This window comes from Temnothorax nylanderi, unplaced genomic scaffold (genome assembly GCF_030848795.1).
Source record: "Temnothorax nylanderi isolate EJ_2023f unplaced genomic scaffold, tnyl_v1.0 TNYL_tig0004_pilon, whole genome shotgun sequence".
NCBI lineage: Eukaryota > Metazoa > Arthropoda > Insecta > Hymenoptera > Formicidae > Temnothorax > Temnothorax nylanderi.
In genome coordinates this window covers 1,410,819-1,425,840 of record NW_027249066.1, presented here as the reverse complement: position 1 = coordinate 1,425,840, position 15,022 = coordinate 1,410,819, and the positions used below count along the sequence as shown (strand labels likewise).

The following is a 15,022-nucleotide window of genomic DNA, read 5'->3' as shown; positions in this document are numbered from 1 at the left end:
ATTGGACGGAAATATTTTTTTGGAGACCGTCGTACTTTTTGAAAGAAAGTTTGGGAGAAGGGCAAAAAAGAGGCTATGTATGATATAAATATATATATTAAGAATAATATTGAAATGTCTATAGAGCTTTTCGCACAAGGTTAAATGTAGATAAAATCCCACGCGATACACGTAATTTATGTTATACCGCCTTCTACTAAATGTGATTTCATTGGGCACTCCAGGCCCGATTATACTTTATGCGTGCGAAATATTATTTTAAGGTTTATTTCGTGTCTCCGACTGGCTTAATTACTCGCAGCTACGGTGACGTGATCAACCACAGGTAATTTGATCCACCTCTAAAGTCGCATGCCGTAAATTGAAAGTGAAATTCATAGCCGCGTTTCGCGAAAGCTTTTATCTCGGTCAACAAATTACTCCTCCCTAGAAAATCATTTTTAATGGAGTTTATTTCCAGAATCTGACGACACTTTCGGATCTGCGCTCTTTTAAGTTGATATTTGTGTATATATTGATTGAAATAAATTTTCCTATTTGCGACGGAAGATTATTATATTTTCAAACTGATACGTAATCTATGGCAAATATCACGAAGTAACGTTCCACATGTCCGCGAGGATGACAAAAACATTTGCTTCGTGAAAAAGGTCAATGCCGAATCCGAATGCAAACTCGTGGCTGACGTTGTACAATAATGTCACAGCATAATGATTAATGGAGCGATGAGACCGAGAGAAACGATACGTAGAACGATATATAAATTGCAACGATACATAAAATACGAAAGAATGAATATAGGATCGATTTCGATTTGGCGATTGCAAAGGGGTAATTGTTAGGCCCGTTCAAGGGGAACGTTGCTCCTTTAGTTATCGTTTCTGAACACGGGACTTCTCGTCTCGCGGAGTAATTTCACGATGTTACTCGCCAAGGTTAATCGACGTCGATCTACAGCAGTACGATCTGTTCTGCCGTTTCGCGCCAGTTGTGGTCGCTCGCGTGTCTTCCTCCGTTTATGTTCAACTCTCACAACCACTTTTACCTTCCGCTCCTTAAAGTCTACGCCAGTCGAAATCACGCTCGATCGTACGCAGTTAGTTGTGATGTATCGTACGTACGAAGGCTTGTACTCAACGTCTGACAATTGGCTGTTCGTTCCTAATGTAAGAATAAATTGATGGGATTTTTTAGGCAGAACGTATTTTTACTCCGGCATTCTCGAGAGTGTCACGTAGCTAACGATATTTTAATATAATTCTGAATTTCTAAATAGAAAACTGATTTGATTTTATAAACGTGATCGAATATCTCGCGAAAATCTAGTTTGAGTAGTTTTTTCGTTCATAAAAATTTAAGAAAAAAATACTTTTTCTGTAATAAATAGGGGAAATATTTTTTAATTTCCATTTAAGATAACTTCAAACGCATTGTTTGATACGTATTCTGTTTTTAATATCGTTGAACTGAAGTAACTAATTGATCACGCACACTTCTGTTTATTCACCGATAGAGTATCCGCACTTGTAAAAACACCGTTGGTAATTGCTGTCGGTTTGATTGCTGTAATCTCGTCGTCGTCGGCACGTAATATCTGTGGCACGTAGAGAACAGGTGGTACTTTATAATTGTAGGCTATCGTCGTTGCACGCATTGTAGGATAGTTATATCGAAGTAGACACATGTATATACAACTGTATATACTTGTATATACAACTGTCGAATACCTATATCATATTTCGGCTATGAATTATTCATAATATTTAAATGTCCGAGACTTTCCAAATATTCTGATGTGAGAATAAATTATGTGCCTCACGTATCACAAAGTTTATCTAAAATAATGAATTGATAAAATCTAAATATTACAAAATCTAAATAATACAACAGCAGAATATATTACCTATACAATTTTTCTCTGTTAGTTTTTTCATCGGTAAATTTTATATTAATTATTAATTTATCATTGCAATCAATATTTATTAAGTTTCCTGTGTTGATAGAAGATTAGTCTTTTTGTTAAATAGCAAACAACAATAAACACTATACGCCAATAAATTTTGTATTATAAAATAACGTAATATAAATTTCTTAGATTGGCTGAGATCTGACCTAGTTTATTAATTAAAATTTTTTTCTTCCATGTTTTTCTCACGTTCGACGTAAAATTGAATACTGAAACCAACTCTTTGTTAGCTCGCTTTTGGTACAAAGTGTATTTTCTTCTGGCACACCTCCGATATTTTCTTCGCTTTTATCACGTGCATACGTCGTGCATACGTAATGCAGTGTCTCTAGTAGTACGAGACAAGGGTAGTCCTCGTCTGACACGCTGCGACATTCATTCACTACGTAGCGGCATTGATGTCGATCGCTTGGCTCGTGAACCTTCATGAAGACTCGCTGGTCACATGTTTACGCAACAGGTTTACGGGGGAACATATTGTCCGAGGCGAGGTTGAGGTATACCCCATAAGAGTACGTGAAAGAAATTGATATGGACTCGCAGGAGACCGCGAACAGTGTGGCCGAACCTGCTTCGGGCCACGGAGAAACTATGGTAAGCAGCATAGGACGAGGAGTTACGTAGATCGAAACACATTCAACCATCATTAAACAAAGAATCCATGACAATGACAGAGATCATATCTTTATTATATAAATTCTACATCTATTGTACGCTATTTAATTCCAATAAATTAATAAATAAGCTCGCCATAAAGAATTCGTGTCATAAAAATTACGAATTTTTTTGGAAGAATAATGAGAATTTTGCCCGCAAACATAACGTCGCTCGTGGCATCCCTCGAAGCGAATGGATCGCGGTGGAAGTCAAGTCGTTCGTGGCTCGATCCCATAATGAGCCAAAAGTAAAACGGTGGCAGGCACGGTGGAAACGGCACGGCGAGACGTCACCGACCCGCATTATCAAAAGATCGATAAACTCAGGGCCACTATTTTCACGAATTTCGACTCCCGTTGGAGACTGTAGCTCTCTCGCGGTTTCTACGTTGTTGTCGTAGTACGTTTATACATTTTATTGTCGTGCGGATTAGCCGGCAACATGAAATGTCGCGTTAGAAACTAAACGAAATTGAATTGTGAAAATACTGATGACGATGGTAAACAATTGCTAGCACGCGGTGCGGCGCGGCGCCAGCAAAACGCGCCATTCGAAATTCATAACGAGAAAGTCAACGGTGGTTCTGCGTCGGAAGTTAACGGCTGTTAGGATAATGCAGAAAATTGAGTCTGCGCTCGCAATTTGAATCGCAGCATGACGAAAAGATCGATGGGACTTAGGTCAAGGTTAATACCGTCGATCACAATTTGTGCCTCGTTGCACCAATAGCCTTCGATATCGTTTCTTCATGTGCCAATGTCGAGATTAGGAATCGTATTGTAATCGCGTCGCGAACGTTTTCCTTGCCAAATCATTAATTTCAGGTCTGACATGTCGAATTAAGATATCATAATTCATTTAAATTCGTCTAATAAAAAGAAGATAAAATCAACGTTTAAACGAAGGAAACTTGGAATAAATTGAATATATATTCATTCGTTCTGACCGCTTTCAAGTAGAGATCGGAATTCAGATCGCTGAGTTCAGATTTCGACATCAGAAACGCACGAATATAATCTCCATATTTGTTCACGACAAATAAAAACGTGACTATTAGTTTAAGCTGATGATAATTATGTCTATAGCATTAAAAAGTGATTTCACCAGATTATGACATCTTCAATTCCCTGCGTTTTAATCAAATTATGAAGCACCGCAGTCATAAAAATGATATATTTGGCTAAGGCAAACAGCCCGACATATCATTAAACTTGCAAATATGAAATATTCGACATCTAGCTTTTCAAATAAAAGGACATAAACAGCTTATGATGTAATGCGAATGTACCAAGCTATTTCCAAGTTTATCTGTTCTCTGTCAAACTGATTTATCATAGCAGACTCATCGACGAATACACATTTCCGCACGGATGTACGCGACACATGCTATTTTTCCGCAGGTGAAGCCAAACGTTCCTTTACCACCGCAAGGATTTCAGGCGCGACCGCAAGGTCCCCCTCCGTCTCCTAGAAATTCGATAAATAATGGTCCCATAGGCGCACCTCGACCGGGACCACCATTACGGCGATTGGACAGCCGTTCCTCTCTAGGTCCACCGCCGGCCTCGGGTCAGTTTGTGCAGCTTAGACCTTACGGTCCACCAAGACCACCGGGGGGCTCATTCCCTCCAAGGTCGCCTCAACCCGGCCAGCCTCTGCCTCCGCAGAATCCGCTACTACCCCCGAATCAACGTTTCGTGTATTCTCCGGGGATTCGAGGTCCCCCGCCGCAAGGAGCGGGAGGTCAACGGCCACCCTTCGTCGTTAACCAACAGGCGTATCAGGCGCAGCAACAGCACCAGCAGCAGCAGCGAGGTGGCAACGATCCGCGATTTCAGCGACCGGACGTAGCGCCTCCTCAAAACGAACTGCGACGACCCAGCCAAGAATCCGTTTTCCCGCGACCGTTACTGAGAAATGACTCGTTGGTGAGCCTACAGCGGCAGCATCTTTTGTCAAACGAGGAGATCAAGCAACCGACACGACCGCGCATTGTTATTGAGAAAATGGCGGACATCAATGAGACCGGCGCGGGTCTTGATAAACCGGAGGGTTATCTGCAGAGAAAGAAGTCCGATGTTCGCGAGAACGGCGAGAAAGACGACGACGACGACGTCGTGATGGATAACAAGAAGTCGCCGCGACACATTGGCGACGGTGCTCCCGAGGGACTGGTGAACGGCTCCAAGTCGCCTTCAACCCCGAGGAGAGTCGATGACGCTAGTAGACCTACAAGCCGACCGGGGACGGCTACTATCGAGGATAAGACCGAAAAAATGGACGACAAGCGAGACATCCCCTCAAGACCAATTTCTGCTAACATCGATGACACGGCGACGCTCATTTCTCAGAGCAGACTATCCTCCGCAGTAAATAAAGAGCAAAAAAAAGAGGAACAACCCAACAGCCCGTATAATACCGAGAACGTTGAACAGAGCTTGAAGACTCCTTCGAAATCTTCGGACAATTCGCGATCAGCCACTCCATCTTATCCGGATACACCTCAGAACGCGGAACAGGATCGAAATCCGGATAAATCGCGTTCCAGCACTCCAGCCCGACTGGAGCCGCCTGGACACGCGGAACGAGAATCGAAGTCTCCGGTCAAGACTCCGGATAAGTCGCGTTCGGGTACTCCAGCCGGTCTGGAATCCTCCGGAAATGCGGAACAGGAAACGAGAACGCCGGAGTCGAAGACGCCGGATAAATCGCGCGCGAGTACCCCGGCTTCGCAGTTGGCGCCGTCCCCGAATACGGAGAGAGAGCCGGGAACCGCGGCGAGAACGCCCAACAAGTCACCTCGAGCTGGGACAGAATCGAGCAACAACGAGATCTCCGCCGAGCCGGATAAACCCTCCGAGAATCCGCATCGCGACAAATCCGAGGACACTCTGCGAGTGAAAGAGTCCAGTAGACCAGCGTCGTCGTTAAGCTCGACGAGCGAGAAAGGCGGCAAATCACCGAAATCCCCGAGGTCGCCCACGACACCGGGGCACAGAGACAAACTGTCAGAGTTGATTTCACCGAGATCGCCCGAGGGTGTAAAGGGTTACGATAACGGACAGCAGAGAACGCTGTCTTCCAGTCATAGTCCTCGATTACCGAAATCACCCGTCGATAGCGGGAAACAGACAGAGGACGGGAAGAAGAAAACGTCCTTCGTCGAAGACTCGGTTGAAAAAGCGATGGGAATGGCGAACAAGACATCGGCAGCGATGTCGAAGCCCACCTCTCTAACAACTAAAACTCCACGCACGAAAGCAGACGAGGAGAAGGCTGAGAAGAGAGCTGCGGAGAAAAAAGGTCGTTGCGCGCTAGCGCGCAAATTGAATAAAACAAAACAGAGATCCGGATTCGTTTGCTTCGCGGATATTAATTTGTTTGCACATTCGCACACTTTTTAAAGATTCAGAGAGAAGCTATTTCCACCCCTCCAATCTCTCACCGGAAATTCGATGTTATGAGATAAATATAAAACTAATTTCGCAAAGAAGGAAATTCTATTTCTGTTACAGAATATTCAAAATTTATGTAAAATAAATCGATGAGTTTAAAAAAATTGAACCACTCCGATATTTTCGAGACTCTTGAGACTTTGCTTCGGTGCGGCACGATTTTTATATATGCATGTATATCTTTTACTGATCATTATGATATAATAATATATCGTTTTTTTTTTCCTCACAGCGTTCCAAAACGGTAGAGGAAGGGAATCGCAAGTTAGCGGGGTAAATACCTTAACTTACATCTGTCTTTTTATATCTCTCTTTTCTTTCTATTTTTATACGTTGTATCAGAAATATCTCTTTCCGATAAATTGAAATCGTTCTAAATAGGCGGCGAGTACGAATGGAGATGCAGAATCGCCAACTAAAATGTCTAAAGACGCCGACAAAAGATCGAACGCCGGATCGCCTACGAAATCCGCTAAATCATTACCGCGAACTCCCGACACACCTTCGTCGACCGCTCAAGAGAAAAAAAGTAAGTATTTCTTGTTCCGTATTAGTATTAGTTAGTTAGAGCTCTATTTTGCGTAGGAAAAAAAATCTAACATACGCCATCAGCGCTAAAGTATTTGGTTACTATATCCTTAACGTTGGTCCTTTCGTTTCATATAAATAAAATTGCGTCTCTTTTACATCGCTGAGAAATCGGACTGAATGCCATAGAAAGAATTAGAGTAAGAACAATGTTTAAAAAGTCATATTACATTAACGTAACGTGCGTTCAAACGAACTTGTCTTTTAACCCCGCAGAGCTGCCGATGAATAAAGTTCAAGTCGGCGCTGCGCCCTCCCCGAACCTGAAGACTGTACGATCGAAGATCGGCTCTCTAGACAACGCGAGTTACAAGCCGGGCGGCGGTAAAGTGAAAATTGAGAACAGGAAGCTCGACTTCAGCAAAGCGCAACCGAAGATCGCCGCGAAGAACGAGAAATACGCGCCCAGCGGTGGCGACAAAAAGGTTGATCCCTTTCGACCCCGGTATTGAATTAATCATCCTATTGCCAATACAAAAAAAAAAAATTATTCCCGCGTTTCTTAGAAAGTATCTCTGTTTTTCTCTCCCATCAGATATAAAAAAAATATCATCAAAAGATCAAGAAGCAAGTACATGTCAAGCACTGTTATAAATATCATCAAATTTCAATCACAGATCTCCCAAGTGAAACTTCAATGGAATGCCAAGCCCAAAGTGGGCTCCTTGGATAACGCAACTTACAAACCGGGCGGTGGTGACAAGAAGATCGAAACGGTAAAACTCGACTTCAAAGACAAGGCGAAGCCAAAAGTCGGATCCAAAGACAACGCGAAGCATGTCCCCGGTGGCGGCACTGTCAAGGTGAAATTCGTTAAAGTACTACATATCTGCAACTTGTAGTTCAAAATCGATTTTTACTATAAGCCAGTTACATACATTTTCTAGTTAATCTAGTTTATTAATCAATGTTTTTACTTTTCTGATCCATTCCTGCATACAAGCAGACATTGAATGAGATTCTTGGCTAATCGAAATCCTTAGTTCAAATATAAAATATTGTTTTCAATTCTAACGACGCTTTGATTAATATTAGCACGGTCATGTCCATCTCTGCATCGAGCAATTAAAAAATTATTAACAATCTATTGTATGCATTTATATGTATGCGTTTACGATCACATTTATATCATTAGTACTTTACCTTTGATGTTTAATAATTAACTAAATGAAGGAACGATAAAGCTATGTGTTAACTGTTATAGAAACTACGTAAGTTCTCCTCTCTTCACACAAATATTATTTCTTCACGATTCACGGATGGCTGATTCGGTGACAGAAGCTTAATTGGCGTAGAATCCATTACAAATGCAATGCTCGCTTCGTTCATTTTATGTCACAAAAATATCCGAGATAATTACCCAGTAATGCGCTAGTCCAAATTTCATTGCATGCGGAATGCTGGCATAGATAGTAAAATATATATGCATACATACATCCATTATACATATATTCCGAACGAAGTTATTAGTTTTGAAAGAAGAATGATGATCCAGCAAGGGAACAGCTATATGTATTTTGACCGTTTTAAAGCAGAATCAATAATTTCAAGTTGTACATGACTTTGCAGGCCAACCGTTCAACTTGGAATTATTAGTTATTCTTTATAATAGTCCGAAATTTCTAGCGAAGAAGAACGTTTGTTGGTCCGTCGAGCGCAGCATCGTTAATTTCGTTAAAACCCGAATCGAAAAACACTTGTCATTGGAAGCCGCAAAACCCAATTGTGCAGCTAATTCGTACACGCATGTGTTGTCTATTGTCATTATTAACAAGCCATTGTTATTTCTTGATGTTCAGTCGGCAACTCCGCCAAAGACACCGCAGGAAACGAAGAACGACGTAAGTATATCGTACAGCTAACGAAATAGCGTGCAAATTAGGTGTATCACGTGTCGCTTTCTCTCTATCTTCCTCACTCCGCTCTTTATCCATTTTGGACGTCTTCGTCGTCTGATCGTGACATCATGATTGAAATTAATTTCTCGTACTTCGTCAAAATCGTGGAGGTAAAATAAGTAAAGCGAAATTAGTAAAACGAGCGTGTACGTATACATCGCCTACATCGATATTTCCGCACTGGAAATCGCTATTTATAATCAGCGTGATAGATTAACCAGTTTACCTTCACGATTTACGAGATACGAAAATGTGCTTATCATCACTTTGCAATAAAGTGGTAAAGTTCTATCTATATCGCCGGATATAGACGTGAGTAAGTAAAATGTATGTTGGATGGAAGATATAAGCATGTGTTTCTGCATGTTTCCAAATTTATTTAGACTCTTGATCAATTCTACTACTAAATCTAATTTTATTGACAAGCGAATATTGTAATAAATATATTCTATTATCGTCTATTCGATTACGTGAGAGAAACAGAGAAAAAAAATTCTATTTTTAGCTTTTTATTCTTTCTTTCCTCTAGCCGCTTATCAAATAGGATTTTATTATCAAATAAATAATGCGGTTCGTCGTTTATTTTCCTAGATCCCGACGCAAAAAATAGATATCAAGGCCGAGAGCAAAATCGGTTCGTTGGACAACGTGAAGCACAAGCCGGGCGGTGGCGACAAAAAGATTTTCAACGACATGGATTATCTTCGGCAGACGAGTTCCAACGTTGAGAGCTTGAACGGCAGCGGGTCCCAGGTATGATGTCTCTTCGTAAAAGTCTTGAGAATAATCCCATCATGGGAACTTCGTTACTTCTCCTTTGAGAACTTTTACACGACAGAATCTCTGGCGTGTTTTTTCGCAGAAGAACTTGTCGCAATGACGAAAAGTTCCAGTCCAATAACTTTACTTCTCGAGATTTTTCTCAATTTAATATCTGCACCCACGTGCTTGAACACACGCGTTGCACGCGTATTCGTAATGCCATTCACAGCACATTCAAACATTGGTCCGCATAGATAAATTATTATCAAAAATACCCTCGAAATATCGTGTTGGTCAACTTAGAAATTTATTTAAAAAGTTCTTTGATAAAATTAATCTCCGAATTTTATAGACATAAAAAAATCATTTATTTGTCAAATGTCATAATATTTCATAATATTTCTGACCGCGAAATATTATAAAACGGCCTCTTTGAACTTTTTTATAAAGTGATGCTTTCTTCTACTTTTTTACTTCATCTCTTTTCTACTTTTCATATCATGTTCTCTACCAACTTGAACTATATTTCTGTTGGTTGTTACCTGCGCCTATCGTAATTACGCAATTGCGGTCTCCATATCGCAGATATTAAGGGTTATTACCCCTGCGCCGTAACTATTACGATTAAACTTAACGATTAATCAGACTAAGCCGCATGAGATGGGAAAATTTGTTTTATGGGAAAATGTTTTGAAACGCTGTCTGAATTATTAAAATAACGTTTGATGGCAATATTGGTGGAATGCTAGTCTGTCGCACAGCCTAATGAAAGGGTTAACGCGCATTAAAAGATGGACATTTATTTACTTTACTCATTTGTCAGTCGATTTATTCAGTTCAGCAAGGATGCTGCAGGCTTAATCCTGATATCGTGTCTTGTGCCCGCAGAGCCCCGTGCCCTCCGGCACGATCACCGATGGCAAGAACGGCCTGCCAGCCTCGGACGAGAACCTGAACCAGGAATGCTAGGTCACGAAAAGTCGGCCGATAGACCCGCTTTAATTATCTCATTTGCATGTGATTAATCACGTTTTATCCATCTAACCCCCTTTGGAGGACGAACGAGCGCTGTCCTCGCGCGATCGAGAGAAACATCGAGGCGTACGGCGCACGGAACTCCTCGAAGGAAAAAAAGGAGGACCGCGATCGATATTTTCGCATACGCAAGCGATGAAATTTGCGCGACGGGCGAATTAAATCGACGAGCGAGGCAATATAATACGTTCGCGTATTATTATCATGTTGATTTGTTATCAAGTACATACAAGGCGAGGTTTCCGGGTACCTTCATCCCGTGTTCATAGCAATTTCAATTATCTTTAGAAAAATTAAGCAAATTATTATGCGTTGCGTGAAAACACTCTCTGACCGTAAAAATATATTTACGTAACAGAATTACGTAACGGAATTAAACACGCAAATCATGTGGCATGCGAGAGAAGCAAAAGAACTGAGAAAAATATTTCATTTTTAATATATACAGACAAAGAAGAAATGGATTTGAGAAAAAACTTCCACGCGCATGTAACACATGGAAGCTCTTTGTCTTTTTAAGCGATAGCTTCCTCTATCAAAGATTCCTGTCACGTTCGTCTTTGCGATTTTCTAAATCATTGTGTCGACGCGTTTCTCATATGCGCCCTCGCTACGTAAATATTAATATTTGCGAACTATCGACTTTTGATACGCATTTGTGCCATAATTGACATGTATCACGACTGCAATTTAACTCTTTCATGCATAAATTTAATCTGTTCCTGTTCCAATATATCATAATAATCGCTTAATAAAGTTAAGCCCAACAATGCGCTCGAAGATAAATTCTATAAGATAAACGTATCGACAGAGAATAGAACAAATTATATATAAATGTTTAAATTTTTCTTCAAATTCTTTATATTTACAATATTGCTAATTTAATTTCGCGAGTGTACAACTGTGTCTTATTTAATTTATCGCTAGTGTCTTACTCGCTTTCGTATCTGTACGTAGAGAAGATTTTAATGAAAGTACAAAAAAATCACATAAACCCGTGCGTCGTTATAAAACGTGTGCAGAAAGAACCATCGCGTCCTTTTAGGGGGAATAGACAAACGCGCGTACATTAATTTCCGCCTGAGGAAGTCCTAACAGCCGACAATCCCTCGACATCGTGCGTACGTTGCATTTCACCGGAATTACGGGGAACATCTCGAATATAATTAATTCGCGAACGACGATCCGTAGCTATCGTTCACGTGTTGCAATCTTCGACACATGGTGGAATTCTAACGATTTCTAAGGAGACGGAAGACTAGGCAGGCAGCAATCTCGATCGACACGGATCAATCGTAAGGGAAGCCAAGCATTGCACCGGCGCGTCAATTAATCGTGGATAACTTTAGCTTTTTGCACCATATCTATCACTGTAGCCGCGGCCACGATACAGAAAGGGTCGCGAGGGATGAAAGGGTCGTTATATCTCAGAGCTTTATACGCAGTTATCCAGGATTAAGTTCGGTGCAACACGAGATCGCGAGGGACGAGAAGACAAGTGCCAGAAGAGCCATGTATAACGCGCGGGTGAATCGCGACACTTTCGCGCGAGGCACACCCGTCAGGTACATCGGGCTGATTAGAGAGATTGCGCTTAGACGACAGGACATACGAGATATTCGTGTAAACCTTATTGTAGATACGTAATCAATACACACACACACACACATTGCATCCCATGAGTACATATTTAAAATACCGCTGGTGCGAAAAAACAGCATCGGGAGACGATCGGTGATGGCGTGTTCGTTCAACGGAAAGGAGGGATCGATGGTGGAGAATGCGTGCGACCACGCCAAAAATAAAAATCTCTCACTTACGTCACTACACTACCTTAGGTACCTCGTGCAATTTACACATCACTAAAAAGAGAGAAAGCGAGAGATAAAGAGAAAGAGAGAGAAAGAGAGAGAGAGAGAGAGAGGAAGATATATAACACATTATTTACACTGTATTGCTTCCACATGGATTATTAAGAGATAATTTGATTCAATTAATGTACTGCGATATTTCACGGAGACAGAGAATGATAATTAACGTTTAGATCCTCGTATATATATATAATTGTCACAAGTTACCACTTCGTACGAACGCAATAGTGTAACTACGCGCCCGCAGCGCGTTCTGCATTAGAAACGCTCTGGAGAGGCATTATAATAATATTTTTGTTTTTAAATTATATTCGTTCTTTGTCTCTCAACACCCACATCCACCCCCCCCCCCAATTTTCTTGCTGAGGAAGAAGTGGCTGCACCTCCTTTTAGCTTTATAAAAATTTATCTTTGTTCATCTTTATAAAAATACATGTAGAACGTAATTACTTAGTCTCATTATATAAATACCAAAGACAAAACGTGCAGCAAAAGACATGCATAGTCGTCGTCATGCGATAGGTAACATCCAGGAGCAAGATTCTTTGATTATAATTCTTTTTAGGGTCCATTAAAATCCGTCTGATCTATTCTATTTCAATTTTTAACTTATTAACGTTACAATAAGAACATTTCTTTATAAAATAAAAAAATTGAAAAGTAACTGATGAAGACTTATACCACTTGTATTATTTCAGAGAATTATTAAAATTTCTGCCCTCAGAATTAGGCGTTAAATTTTATTCTCTTCTGTTGGAGGAACGTAAAACAATGAGTGTAAATAGGTTTTTCAAATTAGATCTGTTAAGATTAATTTCTTTTCATATCACATTTGGAACATAAGGATTAGATTGAAACACTGTCTCAAACACTAGAAACTCGAATTCGCAGGCTTGTCAATTAAAAATTAACCACTTCGCGTAAGAGTTACAATACGAAGATTTAGTATCGACGTAGAAACGACCCTGAAACTGATTCCTGCTGCAGATTTAGCACAAACACGAATGGCTCCTCAGTCCTTCCTTATCGATATTCTTATCTACTAGACGTATTTAGAAAAGTTGCCATCCCTTAAAAGGATAATACGCACAGCGTGTACCTCACCCTCACGTACAATTCACTCAAGGTCCGCAAAGCATCGCTACCATTCACCGCCTGCCAATCAAAGGTCAGTTTGCACATACTGTGTATAACAAAGGGGTGCATCGAGTATTACAGCTCGCTAAGTAATCAATGACGACATTACTAGATGCACCCAATATATATATTATTCAACTTATTCTATCGTTGAATATACTTTTATAAACAAATGATCGTTGCGATTCTCCCCAGATTCAGACTTCCGTGGAGGATGATCCGAACGATTCAAAGACCAGCGACAACGAGATGCCTCAACCGCCACCCTCGACGCCGACCAAAGTCCGTGGCGCCGTGTCACCCTCGTCCGTCGTGACACCCCGAGCTGTTAAAAGCGGGCTGGCCAAATCTCCAGACGCCACGACGGCGACGCCCAGGGGGCAACTCACGCAGGAAACGGGGGGTTCGACCCTCGCAAACGGACGGACGTTCAAAACACCCTCGCCAGATGTGACAAACAGCAAAGGCACGCCGAAGGGTCGCTCACCGAGGAGGTCGCCAACTTCCCCGCGTCCACCCAGCAGTTTACGCGTTAGATCCGCTGGCGATAAGTCCTCCCCTGGCACACCTAGAAAACCATCTCCCGGCACACCTAGTAGAATATCTCCCAGCACACCGAGGAAAACTCCGTCCCCCAAGGAGCTGCGTCTTCCGAAACTCGCGTCTTCTCCGATACCGCAAGAAGCAAGTCCAGCGGCTGCCGAAACTCATTCGAAAATTACTTTACCGAAGTTGACCGAGCCATCCTCGCAATCCGCCCGAATGGCGTATTAGAGCTATCGAATCAAAAAACGCGACGGGCTTTCTGGCACTTTAGGACAGGGTGCCACAGACTCCTCGCATGTTCTCTCATTTGCGATTAAATTGAAGTTCAGCTTTTCTTGGCAAAAATTTAATTTTATTCTTCTAGTTACAATTATTTTATGTTCAACTTTTTAAACATCTCCATTAAAATCAGATTCAGAAATGAAATACTGTTCATAACTTAATTCAAATTTCATATAAATAAAAAAGTGTTGATATCAATAAATAAAGAACACAATTTTTTCTTAATTCATTCGTATACAAATATAAAAGAACTACGAAGTCTGGAGCATCCTGTTCATTTCATAAAAGAAAGAGTGCAAACTAATTAGTAATTTAGAGAAAATAACAATAGGAAAGTCATAACTACACTTGCTAGAGCAGATATCTTCTTTTTATTGACGAAGCTATTCTTAAGTAAAAATAAATTTTTTTATTCTACATCTAATTTCAACCGAATAGAAAAGATTGGTTCGAAAATAAAATAAAAATTCGAGACGAAACGGAACAGGGACTTGTCTTCGCAAGTCCTATTTTTTCCAAATAAATCCACACATAATTTCCAACCTCGTATCTTCCATATGTGGAAGATTAATAGGTGTCGGTTCTATGTTATGAATGATTATATCGTTTTACTTTGTTATTCTTAGGCCACAAAAATTTCTCGACATTTGGACATTATAAATCACGCATTTTTTAAAGATATTTTTTATATAAGCTTGATTATGATTTAATTTATACTTCTTAATGCCACGCACAATTTTCGAAAGTATATATAAATAAAAGATATATCTATATATAATTATTGAAAAAATATAATTGAATATATTTATTTTCATTGTGCAATGA

The 15,022-nt window shown here is 40.6% G+C and overlaps 2 protein-coding genes across 3 annotated transcripts; both read left to right on the top strand.

Moving 5' to 3' along the window:
- The first annotated feature begins 2,073 nt into the window (after nt 1–2,073).
- On the top strand, nt 2,074–12,540 carry LOC139773698 (uncharacterized). Of its 2 annotated transcripts, XM_071708348.1 has the most exons (9): nt 2,074–2,560; nt 4,024–5,926; nt 6,311–6,351; nt 6,460–6,607; nt 6,883–7,091; nt 7,284–7,469; nt 8,466–8,507; nt 9,156–9,317; nt 10,215–12,540. In XM_071708348.1, exons 1-9 carry the CDS (start codon nt 2,498–2,500, stop codon nt 10,293–10,295), a joined length of 2,835 nt encoding a protein of 944 aa, XP_071564449.1. In that variant the 5' UTR covers nt 2,074–2,497; the 3' UTR covers nt 10,296–12,540. The 2 variants fall into 2 exon arrangements, with proteins under 2 accessions (XP_071564449.1, XP_071564459.1); XM_071708358.1 differs by lacking the exon at nt 8,466–8,507 and having other exon boundaries at nt 2,091–2,560.
- Nucleotides 12,541–13,546: 1,006 nt separating this feature from the next.
- On the top strand, nt 13,547–14,992 carry LOC139772774 (uncharacterized; the record flags this gene model as incomplete). The annotated part of the gene is made up of 1 exon (XM_071706696.1): nt 13,547–14,992. A coding segment is annotated over one exon (597 nt), but the record flags the coding sequence as incomplete, so codon positions are not given.
- Nucleotides 14,993–15,022: the final 30 nt, after the last annotated feature.